Genomic DNA, 18,298 nt, shown 5'->3' on the forward strand with positions numbered 1-18,298 from the left:
AGAGAAGAGCTTATACAAGAACGTTCTCCCTTAGAATAAGGCAGGAGACGAAATGGAGAACGACAAAATACGCCGATGTAAAATGAATTACACGGAATCGGTTTTTGGAGGCCTGTAAAGCCGGAGGACTCACCGGGAGCTGATTTCAAGATTTACCATGAGGCCACAGTAACCCAGACATTGTTGGCGGAGGACGGACACACAGAGACCGACCTATGCAAATACACCCAAGTAATTTTGACGCAAAGGCAATTAAATAGAGGAAGGATGGCCTTTTTGACAAGTGAGCACTCAAAGGCCCCTCCAAGGACGTGGACGTCAACCTCAACTCAAAATGAGTTGTGAACTTTGGAGAAAATCCTCAGGATCTAGGGCAAGCGATAACTATCTTAGACTTTTCCATAAAGGCCTGAACCCCAAAAGTAAAGCATTAACATATTGGACTCCATCAAAACTTAAAATTTTTGCTCTTTGAAAAGCTAAAGACAGCCCAGCGCTGGGCAATTTAGAGCCGCGCGCCGGCGGGAACGTAAGATGGCGGAGTAGCAACGCGAAGCAGTTAGTACCGAGTCTCCAGTCGGACCTCGGTTCTAGCCTCGGCTGCAGTCAGCGATCACAGAGCTCAGCGTGCTCAGGGTACCTGGCCAAGATGCCCAACATCAAAATCTTCAGCGGCAGCTCCCACCAAGATTTATCCCAGAAAATTGCCGATCGCCTGGGCCTGGAGCTTGGCAAGGTGGTGACTAAGAAATTCAGCAACCAGGAGACCTGTGTGGAAATTGGCGAGAGTGTTCGTGGAGAGGATGTCTACATTGTCCAGAGTGGTTGTGGAGAAATCAACGACAATCTAATGGAACTTTTGATCATGATTAATGCCTGCAAAATCGCTTCTGCCAGCCGGGTGACTGCAGTCATTCCGTGTTTCCCTTATGCTCGCCAGGATAAGAAGGATAAGAGCCGGGCCCCAATCTCAGCCAAGCTTGTCGCAAATATGCTGTCTGTAGCAGGTGCAGATCATATCATCACCATGGATCTACATGCGTCTCAAATTCAGGGCTTCTTTGATATCCCAGTGGATAATTTGTATGCCGAGCCAGCTGTCCTGAAGTGGATAAGGGAGAATATCTCCGAGTGGAGGAACTGCACTATTGTCTCCCCCGATGCTGGTGGAGCTAAGAGAGTTACGTCCATTGCAGACCGATTGAATGTGGACTTCGCCTTGATTCACAAAGAACGGAAGAAGGCCAATGAAGTGGACCGCATGGTGCTCGTGGGAGACGTGAAGGACCGAGTGGCCATCCTGGTGGACGATATGGCCGACACCTGCGGCACAATCTGCCATGCAGCTGACAAACTTCTCTCAGCTGGAGCGACCAGAGTTTATGCCATCTTGACTCATGGAATCTTTTCTGGCCCCGCCATTTCCCGCATCAACAACGCATGCTTTGAAGCAGTAGTAGTCACCAATACCATACCTCAAGAGGATAAGATGAAGCATTGCTCTAAAATACAGGTGATCGACATCTCCATGATCCTTGCGGAAGCCATCAGGAGAACTCACAATGGAGAATCTGTTTCCTACCTGTTCAGCCATGTCCCTTTGTAAAAGAGGCACTTCGGAGGCACCTTCCAAATTCATAACCCTACCCCCTCCCCTGGTTTTTCCCTTGGTATTTGATGGAGTTCCGCAGAAGACCCAGCTTGCTCCAGTGTTGCTTTCTACATCCCACACCAGAAAGATCAGAGTTTATCTTCATTTGGGGGAGAGTGAAATTGAGATAGCTGCAAGATTTCAGGCTTTGAGGGTGTTATGTAGGGATGTTTGAAGGTGAAGGGGGAAGTGTAGACTACTTTGCATGTGAACGCTTAAGGGTTTTCTTTGTTCAGAACAACTACGAAATAGCCAACTCAATACATAACCACCCCCAGGTTCAGTCTCTCTCTCTCTCTCTCTCTCTCTCTCTCTCTCTCTCTCTCTCTCTCTCTCTCTCTGGTCTATATTAAATTACAGCAAGAACCCTAGGTAACCCCAAACCTAGTTCTCCTGGTTGCTGTGCTCCCTATAAGGCAAGAGTCAGTAACTAGCTAGAGCAGCCATTAGGTAGGTCTTGGGGGAGGGTGGGTAGAAAGGAAGAAAACTGATCCATCATTATCTGCTCGGGACACGTATCTTGAACCACCCTTTGTACCTGTCCGTTTCAATTTGGCTTTAACTTCTACCATCTTGATCTTTTCCTGGCCAAATAAATCTTGGGTCCAAATGGACCAGCATACCATAATCTTGTGAAAAGCAAGCTCCTTTCTTGCTATGTAATCTCTAATACTTATATCACATGACTTTGTTGTAGCTTAAACGTCCTTGACTACTGCCACCATGGTGTGGAAGATTTTAGATGATGTCATGGTGCCTTTTGATTAATTTAAATATTTTCACCCTCCTCTCTTGAATTCCTGTGGCCTCTTAACTGACATGAACTCCCTTTAAAAATCATTCGTGTCATTGTCTCTTGTTAGGAAACTAATAAACTGTCTTTATGTGTGTGAATTATGAGGTCTGTCATTAAAGACATCTAATCCAAATGGTAAAAAAAAAAAAAAAAGAAAGAAAAGCTAAAGACAATCTATAAATCAAAGGAACTTATATACAAACCAAGCTAGACAATACAAAGAATGTTCAAAACTCCAAAGTAAAAAAGTCAGGAATTGGGCAGAAGACATGAATAGGTATTTCAATGAAGAAGGTTGAGGAGTAGAGTAAGCATGGAGAGATGCTGGATGCCGTCAGAAGACCCCAACAAACAAATATACTGATGCAAATGATGGGAGTCTGAGTAGAGACCCACAACCCATCTGTAGACAACTGGACATCCCCTCACAGAGGGTCACGGGAACAGAACAAGACAGCCAGGGTGCAGCACAGCACTGACAGAACACACAACATTCCTCTAGCTCTTTATTGCTTCCTCCCCCACCATCATGACCCCAGTTCTACCTTACAAATCTGGCTAGATCAGAGCATGTACACTGGTACAGATAAGAACTCTTGATGCATAGAATCCAGGCAGGACAGATAACCTCTCGGGAACAGTAATGGGAGTAACGATACCATGAGGATAGAGGGAAGGTGGGAGAAGGGGGAGAAATGGGGAATCGACTATCATGATTGATGTATAACTACCCCCCCCAGGGGGACAAACAACAGAAACATGGGTGAAGGGAGACGGCAGACAGTGCAAGATATGAAAATAATAATTTATAATTTATCAGGGGTTCGCGAGGATGGGAGGGTGGGGGAAGGAGAGAAAAAAGAGGAGCTGATACCAAGGGCTCAAGCAAATGATGCTGGCAACATATGTACAGATGTGTTTGATACAATGGATGTATGGATTGTTGTAAGGGTTGTAGGAGCCCCCGATAAAATGTTTTATTAATAAAAATTTTTAATGATGTTGGATGTCAATAGTCGACAGGGAAATAAAAAATTAATATCACATTGTGATATCATTACACATTGATCAGAATGGGTAAAGGGGGAAAATAGTGATAATATCAAATGCTGTTATTTTTTTTAATAATTTTATTGGGGCTCATACAACTCTTATCACAATCTACACATACATCAATTGGGTAAAGCACACTTATACATTCATTGCCCTCATCATTCTCAAATCTCGCTTTCTGCTTGGGCTACTGGAATCAGCTCCTTGTTTTCTTATCCCCACCTCCCTCCCCGATCCCCTCTCCCTCATGAACCCTTGATAATTTATAAATTACTATTTTATCTTATCTTACACTGCCCGGCGTCTCCCTTCACCCACTTTTCTGTTGCCCATCCCCCAGGGAGGAGGTTATATGTAGATTCTTGTGATTCGTTCCCCCTTTCCACCCTCCCTTCCCTCCCGATATCGTCACTCTCCCCACTGGTCCTGAGGGGGTCCTGGCTTCCCTGTGTTTCCAGTTCCCATCTGTACCGCTGTGCATCCTCTGGTCTAACCAGGTTTGCAAGGTAGAATTGGGATCATGATAGTGGGAGGGAGGAAGCATTTAAGAACTAGAGGAAGGTTGTGAGTTTCATTATTGCTACACTGAACCCTGAGTGACTCATCTCCCCACAACCCCTCTGAAAGGGATGTCCAGTTGTCTACAGATGGGCATTGGGTCCCCATCACACGCTCCCCTCATTCACGATGCTATGATTCCCCCCACCCCGCCTTTGGTGCTTGATACTTGGTCCCCTCGACCCTTCATGATCACGCTTCAAATGCTGTTGAATTTTGAACAGAAAAACTATCTGGCAAACAGTGCTGATGGAAATAGAAAACAGTACAGCAACACTAGAGAAGAATTTAGAAATGTCTTGTCAAATGTCTTGTCAAGTCTTATCACGTGACCCAGTCCTGCGCTCCTTCACATTTATCTCAGAGAAATCAAAGCCTGTATATGCACAAAGGCCTGTGCACCAGTGTCTGTCACAGCCCTCTCTGTGTGAGAGCCCCACACTGGAAACATCCACCCTAGGAATGAAGAACACATGACAGGGACTGGCAGGGGCACAGGTATGACAGGGAATCCCTTGATGCTGATGGACCAGTTCTGTATCTTCATGTATCAACCAAATCTACGCCTGTGTCACAGTTGCATAGAACAACATGTACACACACAGTAATCGAATGCCTGTGAAATCTGGTGCAACTGAATAAGGTCCATTGTCTAGTTAACAGGATTGTACCATCGTCAGTTCTTAAAATTTGAAGTTGACAGTAATGACGTAAGATCGCTCCTATTGGGAAAACTGGGTAACGAGTACATGCCGTTCTTCATGCTATCTTTGCAGCTTCCTGTACATTCATGGTGATGACAAAATAAAAAGCGATGAGTATTAATCAAGAGAAGAAACCGTTACACCTCGTTCTCAGGGTAGTGTTGATTAAAAAAAGCATAATAGAAATTCAAAGATATTTTTATAATTTAGCAATAAGTAAAATATAAAAGAACAAAATTCAGGGGAAACGACCAAAGTGATACTGTGATAGTTACATAATCTGGTGTCAATTTGTGGATTCAGAGTGTAGGGTGGAGTCTAGCCTGCCAATCAGGATGTAGCCAATGAGGGCATGGCCCTCTGTGTGGGCATGGCCTTCCCCTGAGGATTCTGGGAATTCCTGTATTTCCTCCTTGGAAGTGGGAGAGTCTCTCTCTCGGCTCACTCCCTGTGTGACATCCCTGTGGAGAAGACACATGGAGAGAAGCTGATGAAGCCAGACCTCTGGAGCCAGAGAAGCCACATGGAGAGCCCTGCCAGCGCTGAGATGCTTACACTGCCACTGGATCCACAAGACTTCCCACCCACTGGCCTGTGGTCTTCCTATATTCAGCATCATTGCATGTGTTTCATGAGTCTGAAGAGGACTTTATAGATTGGTATCAGACATATGGGCTAATAACTGACTTATGGACTTGATCTGGACTAGGCTGGGATGTTTTCTCAATATTCAATTGCTCTTGTGTATAAACTTCTTTCTTATACACATTTTAGTGTCTATGAATTTGTTTCTTTTATTTTTTTAATGAATTTGTTTCTTTAGTCTACCCAGACTAACAACAGATAACCCAAGGGCTATCCATGGCCTTAAATTGACATCGACGATTTTAAAAAGCTGAAAGTTAATGAGCCATGCCAACTAGAAAAATTAAAAGACAACAGGACAAACCCAAATAAAACAGTGGAAAAAAAACTGTAATAAAGATATAAACAGAAATCTGGAGTAATAAACTAAGATAAGAAGCTATCAATAAAGCCAAGAGTTACTGTGCTTGTTGGGTTTTAATTGAGCAAATAATATAGACACGCCTCTGATAAGGGCAAGGAAGGAAAAAGAGAAAGGAGCCAACAAGCGGGAGTGAGACAGCAGCCCTGCTCCCAGGAAGGACGGCGATCACAAAGAAAACCTGCCTGAGCTTTCAGGCCAATTCTTTTGAAAGTACAAACAAAATAGACGGAAAGATATACTTAAAACTTACCCAAGCGGAATCAAGAAAAAGTAGAAATTTGGAATAGACCTATTAAAGAAATGGAATTAACAGTTAATCTTGTTATGAAGAAAAACCAAAACAAAAAACCACAGTTTCATAGCTAACAGACAGATCTTTCAATAAGCAGATCACAGACATAAACAAAGATTTCAAAAAGAGAAACAAAAATGTCCTCCAATGTTTTCTATAGGACAGCTATAGCCTCGAGTCTAAAACACATAAGGGCAGTACAACAAAGGAAAATTATAGGTCAATCTCTCTTGAAAACATTCAGTATGGCAAACCCAAACAAAATATTAGTAAACTATAAAGAACAAAACACTCACTGCCCGTTGAGTTGAAGCCGACTCATAGCAACCTTGCATAGGCTTCCCAAGCTGTAGATTTTTTTAAAAGTCATTTTATTGGGGGCTCTTGCAGCTCTTATCACAATCCATCCATCCATTCATGTGTCAAGCACATTTGTACATTTGTTGCCCTCATCATTCTCAAAACGTTTTCTTTCTACTTGAACCCTTGGTATCAGCTCATTGCCCCTCCTCCCTCATGAACCCTTGATAATCCATAAATTATTATTATTTTCATGTCTTACACCAACTGCTGTCTACCTTCACCTACTTTTCTGCTGTCCGACCCCCTGGAAGGGCGTTATAGGTGGATCATTGTGATTGGTTCCCCCCTTCTCCCACCACCTTCCCCTTACCCTCCTGATATCGCTACTCTCATTATTGGCCCTGTGGGGTTTATCTATCCTGGATTCCCTGTGTTACAAGCTCTTATCTGTACCAGTGTACATGCTCTGGTATAGCTGATTTGTAAGGTAGAATTGGGGTCATGATAGTGAGGGGGAGGAAGCATTAAAAACTAGAGGAAAGTTGTATGTTTCATCTGTGTTACACGGCACCCTGAATGTAAGTGGATGTCTAATTGCCTACAGATGGGCTTTGAGTCCCCATTCCTGCACGCCCCCTCATTCACATCCATATGACTTTTTGTTCTGGGTCTTTGATGCCTGATACCCGATCCTATCGACACCTCATGATCACACAGGCTGGTGTACTTCTTTCATGTGGGCTTGGTTCCTTCTCAGCTAGATGGCCACTTGTTTATCTTCAAGCCTTTAAGATCCCAGATGCCAAGCTGTAAATCTTTATGGGAGCAGAGAGCCTCACCTTTCTCCGAAGGGACATTTGGAACTTGAACTCCTGACCTTGTGGTTAGCAGTTCAACATTTACCTGACAGTGCCCCCAAGGCTATGGTTGATTTTAAATGCCACACATTATTTGCAACTCTTCATTAAGGAAAAAAAAAGTTCATTTCTCCACTCTTTGGATCTGGAGTAGCCTTGAGACTTGTTTTGATGAGCAGATGCAGTAGAAGGGGCAGAAGTGTTTTCTGAACCATGACTTCAAGGAAGCCCAGAAACTTCTACTCTCACCTTCTTGGAATGCTGTTGCTATGTGAACCAGCCAAAGCTAGCCTTCTGTCAAGGTCATGTGAATAAGCACTAAGGTGTCCCACCTAACCCTCTGCCAACTGACAAGCCTATGAGTCAGGCTATCCTTGACCATGCAGCCCTGCTCAAGTCCATGGACAGCTTCAGCTGAGAGAGTCCAGGTGAGACCAGCAGAAGTACTACTCCACTCCACTGAAAACTAACTTTCTCTCTCTCTCTCCCTCTCTCTCTTTCTCTCTCTCACTCACTGCCATCAACTCGATTCTGACTCAGAGTGACCCTGGAGGACTGTGTGGAACTGCCCCCGTGGGTTTCTGAAAGTTTTTAATTTTTATTTTAACAGGAGTAGAAAGCCTGGTCTTTTTCCAGAAGAGAGGCTAGTGGTTTCCAAATGCTGACCTTGAAATTAGCAGTTCAATGGGCCCCAAGGCTCCACTCCACTGAGCCAAACCCAAATTGCCCATAGAATTGTAGCCCCCTTCCCACCCCCGAAATAGCCAAATGGCTGCTTGAAGCCACTCATTTTGGGGGGAAGAAACTCTGGTGACTGTTAGGTAAACCCATTCACTGCTCCTCGGGAAGCATCTGCTCCTGGGAAGATTTACAGCCTCGGAAACCCTGGGAGTCCAAAGTGACTTGCAGGCAGGGGGGTAGGTTTGAGAGCAGTTTGTTAGGGAGCACGATAATTATGTCACATGTGAAATCCAGCAGTGTATTAACAAGATCACTCGGCATGATAAGCTTGCATTTATGCTAAGAAAACAAGAGTGGTTTCACCTGAGGCGGGGCAGGCAGGAATCTTTATATGAAACCCACCTCAAGAGTTTAAGGGTGGAAAAAATAAGACTATCTCACTACATGCCAAAAAGCACAGGATAACAGTCCAATACTCACTCCTTGTAAAACCCAAGTCATGGAAACTAGAGCCAGCAGGGATCTTTCTTAACCTGATGAAGCATTTCTTTAAAACACTTGTAGCGACCCACGGAAAGACATGTGGAATACTTAGTCCCAACATCAGCCTGCATAACCCAGAGACCAGAAAAACTAGACGGTGCCCATCTACCACTAGTAGCCACCTCAAGACGAAAAGGATCACAAAAGAAAGTCCTGTAGAGAGTGGGAGAAAAATATGGAAGAAAACCCCAAATCACAAAAAGAGGCGGCAGGGTTTACTGGTTGACAGAGACTGGTGGAACCCCCCAGATCATGACCTTTAGGTGCCCTTCAGGGCTAGAATGGACTGCCCCACGTGTTAGAATAATCAACCATTTAGGAGCCAAAGGGCATCATTTACCAAGGGCAGAGTACAGTGGCAGGAAAAAGGCAGAGTGGAAAAAGGAAGCGCCGAGAGGAAGTGGCGCAGTGGGTGAGCTGAAGCACAGATGTAGATGTGTGTGGTCTGTGCCCGGCAGTGAGCTGGTTCATGTGACTCCTCGAGCCAAGGCCTCCCACGCCCACTAAATGGCATTTTCCTACACGGGTCTGGTAAGAAGGCAGGACGATCCTGATGAGATTCACCTGTGAGGATGGTGAACGGAATTCTCGGGAATACCACCCTGCTGTGTCTAAATGGAGCCCTCTGTGAGATAAGAGGAGGGATTTCATTGCCAGACAGAGCCTAGAGCGGGGCATGTCCTGCAGACCCAAGATTCCTGTGCAGTGAACCTCCCGGATCCAGAGGACAGTACGACATCCTAGGAGAGCCGGTCTCAACCTGGGGGTCGAGACCCCTTCAGGGGTCCAACAACCCTTTCACAGGGGTCACCTAAGTCCATAGGAAAACACATACATATTTCACAATATCTAATTACATATTGTTTTTTTGATTGATCACTAGTGTTTAATTATGTTTAATTATGTTCAATTTGTAACAATGAAAATACATCCTGCATATCAGATATCTACATTATGGATACATAACAGTAGCAAAATGACACTGATGAAGTAGCAACGAAAATAATTTTATGGTTGGTGGTCACTACAACCTGAGGTACTGTATGAAAGGGTCGTGGCATAAGGAAGGTTGAGAACTGCTGACCCAGGAGCAGCAGCAGGAGCAGCAGGGAGAGCATGGGACAGAGTGCAGGGGTGGACTCCCCACCCACAGAGCAAGTAAAGCCGTGTGCTTTTGTGCAGGAGGCTGCCTTGTGGAGTGGTGTGCCACTTACTTGCTGACCCCAGAAGTGGAGCCGAGTGCCTTCAGGCTGAGGTTACTGGAGTGGGGTACCTGAGAGTACTTCATTCAGGGAGTTGGTTTGCTGACTCATGGAGCATACACCTTCAGGTTGAGACTCACAGAAAAGTAATGTGTCCCTTTGGACATTTATTAGCAGACCTAAAGGAATTTTAGAACATGTCCAGATAAACCCTAAGCGTTTCTCACTGGAAGCACAACTTAACGTCTTTAATAAACATTTTAATCATGAATTTGTCTGAGTTCTGTGTAGCCATTGCAGCGGATATTAGAAACCAGAGAGACAACATAGAGAACATTAATGTAGATGTTTACCCAGTCTGTTGAAGGTGAAACTGATGACCTGCTCGGTAAACCTTCACTAACTCACAATAAAAAGTTGGGGTGGGGAGGGGGAGAAACAACAACTATAGCTAAAAAATCGAGTTCAATAATTAAAACATAAGATGTACCTCCTCTAAATCAGAAACAAGATAAGGATGTGTCTGTCATCACCATTTTTGCCCCTAGTCTCCCACTGGAGTCCTAGCCAGCACAGTAAGACAAGAAAAAGAAATGAAGATGGGGGAAAAAGAAAAAAATTGTCATTTAGATAATATAATGGTCTACTTTCAAAAGCCCTAAAATATCCACGGGTAATAATTAGAAAATTAAAAAAAAGTTTAGCAGGATGAATAACTTCAAGATTGGTATAGGATTAATTAGATTCTGTTTCTATAAACTCCAAACAATGGCACAATGTAATTTAAAATAAGGAAGCATTTGGAATAGCTACAAAACCCACAAAATACTACCCAGGAATAATCTAATAAAGCTTGGCAAATCTAGTAAAGTGTGGTAAAGCCTGCAGGAATGAGGTTGTTAGGTATTTGGTTGGCTCCAACTCACAGCCAGGGATACTGGAACCTCGGTAAGGACAGAGAGAAACTTGACCCTCGCTGTGCATCCCCACAATTCTGGGGGAGCCCGGTGTGCATTCACTGTGTCACTCCGCCTCAGCCAGGGCCTTCTTCTTCTGTATCCTCCTGGATCCAGCTCTCCTGCTGACACGCCGAAGTAAATGAGATCAAGTCTCGCCATCCTCGCCTTTAAGCGGCATCCTAGCTGTCCTGATCCCAAGACAGGTTTGGTCTTCGGATGGCCCGTGGTACTCACAGTGCCCTTTGCCAAGACCATAATTCAGATGCCTCAGTTATCAATTCCTCTTCAGTCTTCCTTCTGCACAGGAGCGGATTGGAGATGTGACGGCGTGGGTCAGGTGCAACGGAGTCTTCCAGGGAACACCTCTGCTCTCCAGCAGCAGCTTTGTCCAGTGTGACGCACCCATTGATTTCTTGGTTGCTCCTTCCATGAACATTGACCGGATCCAAGCAAAATTAAATCTTTGACACCGTCATTTGGTTCTCTCTTTATCATGATGCTGTTCATGGGTCAAGTTGTGATGAATGTGTTTCTTTACATTGAGCTGTGCTCCATATCGAAGACTGCAGACTTTGATTTTCATCAGTAAGTGATTCAAGTCATCCTTGCTTTGAGAAAGCAAATTTGTGTCATCCTCCAACCCTGATGCCGAATTCTGCATCTAGTTCATCTTCTCAGATTAGCTTCTCAGCATACCGATAGAATAAGTCGGCGAAAGCACACAACCCTGGCGCACACCTTTCCTGACTTTAAAGCACACAGCATCCCCATGTCATGTTCAAACAACTGCCTCTTGGTCCATGTCCAGGTTCTACCTAAGCACAACAAATTGTTCTCGATTTTTCATTCTTCCCAAGCCTATTCAGTGTGTTATGATCCACACAACTGAATGTTGTTGCACAGTCAACAAAACACAAGCAAATATCTTTCTCTGCTTTCAACCAGATCCATTTGACGTCAGCAATGATATCCCTCAGGCTACAGCATCTGGTTTGAATTTCTGGTAGCTCCCTATCAATGCACTGATGCAAACATATTAAAAATGACCTTTAGCAAAATTTTACTTCCATGCGATATTAATGACATTGTTCAATAATTTCCACATATTCTGTTGGAATCACCTTCCTTTGGAAGGGGCACAAAATGTGAATTTGCTATTAGTTGACCAGGTAGCTGCCTTCCAAATTTCTCAGCATGCAGGAGTGAATGTCTCCGGAGCTTCATCCTCTGGTAGAAACATTTTGATTGGTATTCCATCATTTCTGGAGCCTTGATTTTGGTTAATGGCTTCAGAGCACCGTGGAGTCTTCCTTGTCATTGCTTCACGATCACATGCTTCCTCTTGAAATGGTTGGGTGGTGATTGATTCTTTTGGGTACAGTGATTCTGTGTATTTCATCTTCTTTTGGTGCCTCCTGCTTTAGTAAATGTTTTGGGATCCTTCAATATTTCAACTCAAGGCTTGAATTTTTCCTCCATTTCTCTCAGCGTAAGATACTCTGCATGTGTTCTCCCATTTTGGCGTTCTAACTCCAGGTCTTTGCACATTTCACTTAAAACACTGTTTTATCTTCAAGAGCTGCCCTTTACAAAGTTCCCCTCGGGTCTTTCGCTCCATTTCTGGCATGCGCTTTAGCTATTCTACATTCAAGAGAAAGCTTCCCGGTCTCTTCTGACATCACTTTGGTCTTTTCTTTCTTTTGAATGACTGTTTGCTCTCTTCCTGTCTGATGCTCTTTCCTTTGTTAAGTCATTATATCGGGGGCTCTTACAGCTCTTATAACATTCCAGACTTCGATTGCATCAAGCACAGCTGTGCATATGTTGCCGTCATCATTTCCAAAACGGTTTCTACTTGAGCCCTTGGATGTCCGATGCTCTTGCTGTCCTCTCACCACTCAGGAGGTCTTGGTCATGAGTGGTCAGTTCTCACATCTGTTCTGAAGGTGTTCTCCAAATTCACGGGGGGTACTCAAGGCAGTACTTGGACTCTCATGGACTTGTGCCAATTTTCTTCATCGTCACCCGGCCCTTGCGTAGGAGCAATGGATGCTCTATTCCACAGTTGGCCCTAGGCCTTGTTTTGGCTGACAAATACCTAGAGATAAATCTAATAAAGACTGACAGACTCTGTATGGAAAATAGTAATATTAAAAGCCTTTTTTTTTTAAAAAAAGCCTTTTTTTCAGATGATGGAGCAACTAATGAGAGGAAGAGATATTTTCATAGATAGAAAAACCTTGATATTATTAAAAATGGTCATTTGTCTTAAGTTAATCTTTTCTCCCCAAGTAGGATATTACAGGGATGGAATTTTTAAAAAGGATATGAAGTATTTCCCAAAGCCAAAAAAAAAATCTTTAAGATTCCAAATCCTTTTTGCCAGGAAAGGACTATTTGAGGTGTTTTTGTTTTGTTTTTCTTTAAAAAGATTATTCATATAAAAGAAACTACAGTTTTATTGAACAAAATTAATTAAGTACATTTTTAGCTTGTTCAGAATTAATCTTTACATTCAATTGAATTTCAATTTGAACCCAGCAGGACTTTTTTAGTTTCTTAGAAATTAAACACTGATTCTAAAATTCACATGGAAATGCAAATAACCTTGAATAGCCAATATAATCTTGAAGAAAAATGATAAACTTGGGGAACTTACACAACTAGCTTTTAAAGACGTATGATAAAGCTATGGGAATTAAGATGATGCGGTGTGGACAGAAGAACAGACAGACAGATCAGAGGAACAGAGAGAGACTAGAAAGAGACTCACACAAGTATGGGCCCCACCTGATTTCCAACAAAGGCACGATGGCCATTCATTAGGGAAAGTAAGGTCTTTTCAATAAATGATGACGGAGCAATTTAAATTTGATTTCTATAAGACACAAAGATCAAGATAAATTCTAGACCTAAGATAAAACCACTCAAGTCAATCCCAGCTCCTGGCACCCCTAGAGGACAGTGTAGACTGCCCCTGTGAGTTTCCTAGACTGTGGCTCTTTATGGGAGTAGAAAGCCTCATCTTTCTCCCACGGAGCAGCTGGTGGTTTAGAACTGCTGACCTTTGAGGTTAACAACCCAACATGTAGCCTACTGTGCCACTTAAAGTTTCTAGAAAAAAAATATTGGAGAGAAGTTTTATTAAACATGACCAAAATCCTGAACCATTAAAATATTGGTAAATTGGATTTCATCTAAGTAAGAAATTGGGCTCATTTTAAAAAGTGTTTTTAAATGGTGAGTAAGGTGGGGATTTCAACTTGAGATCATTATTTTTTTTATTCAACAGTTTAAACTACTAATCAAACGCCCCTTAACAAAAAACACTCTTTTAAAAACAGTTCTATTAGCACTTCATCTACCGGTCATAAAATTCAGTAATTCTGTCAGGTCAGGAAGAGTTACACAACTCCCCCTACACTCGATTCCAGAGCCTCTCCTCTCCTTGTGCTCATTGTGATTCATGTGACTATTTGTTCCTGATGTGATAAAAAGACACACAACCATTCTCCAGTTCCACAACTTCTGCATGTATCACTCAGGGCCATTGATGACACTCTTCCTGTTGTACAACCATTACGGATACCCTCTTCCAAATGTTCCCACCATGAACATAAACTCAATGCCCCAAAGCAGTAACTCTTTCTCCTTCATTCATGGTAACCACTGGTCAAGTTCAAAAAGCATGTTTGAGAGGGGAAAAAAGAAGAGCTGATACCAAGGGCTCAGGTAGAAAGAAAATGCTTTGGAAATGTTGACGACAACATATGGAACGAGTGGGCTTAATGCAATTAAATGATGATGGATTGTCATAAGATTTATAAGAGCCCCCCTATAAAATGAATCATAATAAATCACTTTTAAAAATCCTCATTTTCCATTGTGAATTGGGTGCTTTACAGAGCAGACTGGTTTTATATTCAGCAATTCATATATATTTGGCTTTATCTCACTTGTGCAATTCCTTAAACGTACCATTAGCACTCCTCCCTCCTCCCTGTGTCCAGCCTGGAGTCCTCTCTTCACCCTCCACTAAGTGCTGCTCTCTTGATTCCCGGTGGTTGATTCTTCTAAGGCAGGGAGTCCTCAAACTTTTAACACAGGGGGCCAGTTCACTGTCCCTCAGACCCATAAGAGGGCCGGACTATAGTTTAAAAAAAAAACTATGAAAAATAAATAAATAAAAACTATGAAAAAATTCCTGTGCACACTGCACATATCTTATTTTGAAGTAAAAAAACAAACGGGGCAAAAACACCCAGCGGGCCGGATAAATGTCCTCGGCGGGCCGCGTGTGGCCGCGGGCGTCGTTTGAGGACGCCCGCTCTAAGGCTTTCTTACCTCCTTAGTTTTCTTAGTCCTCTTACAGATCTGACTTTGGCAGAAAATTGAGGGGCCATCAAAAACCTGAAGGGTGACTGAGGGGCAATGTGTCAGGGGTGCTACCAGTCTCCATTGGATCAGTCAGCCTAAGTCTCTAAACTCTATCTAGCTATCTATCTATCTGGTTAACAAAGTAAAAACTCAAGTCATGGACCAGGAGAAAAAATTCACGATCGGTATTTCTCACAAAACATTCTTATCCAGACACAAAGAGAGGACTTTTATAATCAATAAGTAAAAGGCAAGTAATTTTTAGAAATTAAGGTATGAGACTAAACCAGATACTTCATAAACATAGACATTTAGCTGGGAAGCAACTCAGAGCAATGGACTGATGTGCGGGTCATGATAAGAGTTGTACCAGCCCTCAATAAAATGATTTTTTTAAAGTAGATATTTAAATGGTCAAAAAACATTAAAAGGAGCTCAAAGTCATTTTCCCACAAAGAAATTCAGATTATAACCAAAATAAGATACCCACCAGAGAAGCTAAGAAAACACAAACAAATAAACAAACCTATACTGTCTCAGAATAAGTCGAACAAATATCCACAAGACTTGAATAGGCCAAACTATAAAAACTTGAGGGATATTAAAAAAAAAATCTGACTCAATAGAAAGATGTACTATTGTCATGTAGAAGACTCAGTACTATAACAATACCAGCTTTCCATACATTAATATTTACATTCAACCCAATCAAAAGCTTAAAGGATTTTATGCACTGTTTGCACATTTGTTATACTTCAATATGTATGCTAATTTGTTTAAAATTAAGAAATTAACGTTCTTTCATGATACCATCACCCCAAAACCAAACTCACTGTCTTAGGTTTCTTCCAACTCATAGCGACCCTTAGACCGGGGAGCTGCCCCTGTGAGTTTCCAAGACTGGAACTCTCTAGTGGAGTCAGAAGATGCTGCTCGCCTTCCTCCATGTAGAGCAGCTGCTGTGGACAAGCGGTCGGCCTCGCAGCTCACAGCCCTGTGCATCACCGTGCGCAACCATAAAATAACAAACACCGCCATCAAGTCAGGGCTGACTCACAGCGATCCCATAGGACAGAGTCGAACTGTCCCATGACGTTCCCAGACTTTAACTCTTTCTGGGAGTAGAAAGCCTCATCTTTCTCCCTCGGATTTGTAACCGACGCCCTTGCAGTTAACAGCCCAGTGCTTAACCACTGTGCCACCAGGGCACCTCTAAGATGCCATAGGAGAGGCCAAAGATAAGCTGCAGACTGGAGAACAAAACTGCAACCATACACACTCCAAGGGATCACTCACGCACTGCCATTGGGTGGATGCCGACACACAGTGACCGTCCAGGACAGGGTATACTGGCCCTGCGAGTCTCAGAGACCGTAGCTGTTTATGGGAGTAGAAAGCCCTGTCTTTTTTCCATCGCACAAGAATCGCCTTCATAATATAGAAAGAACACATCTAGACAATAAAATAAATAAATGAACCAAAGACCCCCAATAGAAAAAGGAACAGCGGACAATAGGACTTTCACAGGAGAGGGGAAACAGCTGGTCAATGGTGCTATTGTTGCTGTGTGCCATTGAGTAGAAAGCAACTCTGAGCAAGCTTACAGAGGCGGCTATGAAATGACTAGCACGCAAATGAAAGACGCTCCACTCCGTTTGTAAGAAAAGCGTTCAAAGGAAAGCCACAATGGGGCGACATACTCGAAATTAGCACGAGCCGATGGCCGCAGATGTTGGAGTGGATGCAGACCCACGGAAACTCTCACAGACTGTTGAAGGAAGCAGAACGTAATTTGGTATCGTCTTATAAAACTGAGTATCTAAGACCCTGTAGTTCCACTCTCAGATACACACCTTCGAAATGCTTGCAAATGTGCGCCAGAAGACCGGTAGAAAGATGCTCATAGCGCCCCCCCTTGTCTGGAAGAACAGGAACTAGTGTAAGGCTCATCAAATGGAACGGAAGTGAATGGACTGGGATTATTTGCAGGACACGGATTAAACACCAAGAAACTATCTTGAGTGAAATGCAAGTTGTCGAACATTTTGTAGTTGAGACATCATTGTTTTAAAACTCAGAAACCTACTCAAATAATATATGACTGCGATTGTGTTGTCGTTAGGAGCTTTCAAGTTGGTTCTGACCTCTAGCACCCCTACGTGCAGCAAAAAACCCAAACAAATAAAAGCAGCCGTGCCCGGTCCGGTGCCATCCTCATGACTGTTCTTAGGTTTCAGCTCCTTGCTGCAGCCACCGTGTCCATCTGTGTGGTGGAGGGCCTTGCTCTTTTGTTGCTGCCCTTCCACTTTATCAAACAAGATGTCCTGGTCCCTGGGTAGCGTGTCCAGAGTAGATGAGATGAAGTCTCGCCACCCTTGTTCTAAGGAGCGCTCTGGCTGAATCGCCCCCAAGACAGATGGGTTTGTTCTTTCAGCAGCCCGTGGGACTTTCAATAGTGCAAACGCATCGAGTTTTCCTCACCCTTCCTTAGTCGATGTCCGACTTCCACATGCCTGTAAGGCAGCGGTTCTCCACCTGGGGGCCGAAGGACCTTTTCACAGGGGTCGCCAGATTCATAACAGTAGCAACATGACAGTGATGAAGTAGCAACGGATATAATGTTACGGCTGGGGGTCAGCACACCATGAAGCACTGTATGAAAGGGTCGCGGCATGAGCACAGTTGCGAACCACTGCTGGAAGGTGATTGAATCTGCCAGAGCGCAGGCCAGGCATCCCTCAGTCCTCAAAGTAACATCCTCGCTTTTCAGTCGTTTAGAGAGCTCGTGTGCAGATTTACCCAGCGTGCGCAGAGCGTTGTCTGAGCCCCTGACTGCTGCTCCTGCGTGCACTGATTGTGGATGCAAGCCAGAGGGAACGCTCGACAACTTCAGTGTTGTCTCTGTTTCTCACGCTATTACTGATTGGTCTGCTTCGGAAGACGATTGCTTTCTTCACATTGAGTCGTAATCCGAACTGGAGGCTGCAATCCTTGAGCTTCAGTAGCAAGTGCTTTCCCACTTTCAGCAAGCGAAGCTGGGTTGTCTGCACATCACAGGCTAAGCCTCCCTCCAGGCCCGACATGGCCTTCTTCTGTGATCCGTAACTACTAGGTGACTAGGTGACGCAGCCGGAGTCCTGACGGCACTGAGGGGTGGGCACTGGGCTGCCAACTCGGAGAGAAAGGAGGGCAGTCTTCGCCTGGAAAGGCTTGCCAGCGTGGAAACACTATACTGGGCACTGTCTGTTGGCAGTGACGGGATGGCCATGGGGTAGGTAATAGCCAGATGAAAAACATTTCGTTTTCAGTCAAT

At 43.8% G+C, this 18,298-nt stretch overlaps 1 protein-coding gene across 1 annotated transcript; it reads left to right on the plus strand.

Moving 5' to 3' along the window:
* Positions 1-516: 516 nt before the first annotated feature.
* LOC142461318 (ribose-phosphate pyrophosphokinase 1) lies at positions 517-1,922 on the plus strand. The gene has a single exon (XM_075563119.1). The coding sequence runs from the start codon at positions 650-652 to the stop codon at positions 1,604-1,606; it is 957 nt and encodes a 318-aa protein (XP_075419234.1). The 5' UTR covers positions 517-649; the 3' UTR covers positions 1,607-1,922.
* The last annotated feature ends 16,376 nt before the right edge of the window (positions 1,923-18,298 follow it).

Source organism: Tenrec ecaudatus, chromosome 1 (genome assembly GCF_050624435.1).
Source record: "Tenrec ecaudatus isolate mTenEca1 chromosome 1, mTenEca1.hap1, whole genome shotgun sequence".
Taxonomy (NCBI): domain Eukaryota; kingdom Metazoa; phylum Chordata; class Mammalia; order Afrosoricida; family Tenrecidae; genus Tenrec; species Tenrec ecaudatus.

Coding starts and splice junctions, on each gene's coding strand:
- LOC142461318 (XM_075563119.1), top strand. CDS start 650: ATGCCCAACATCAAAATCTTCAGCGGCAGCTCCCACCAAGATTTATCC.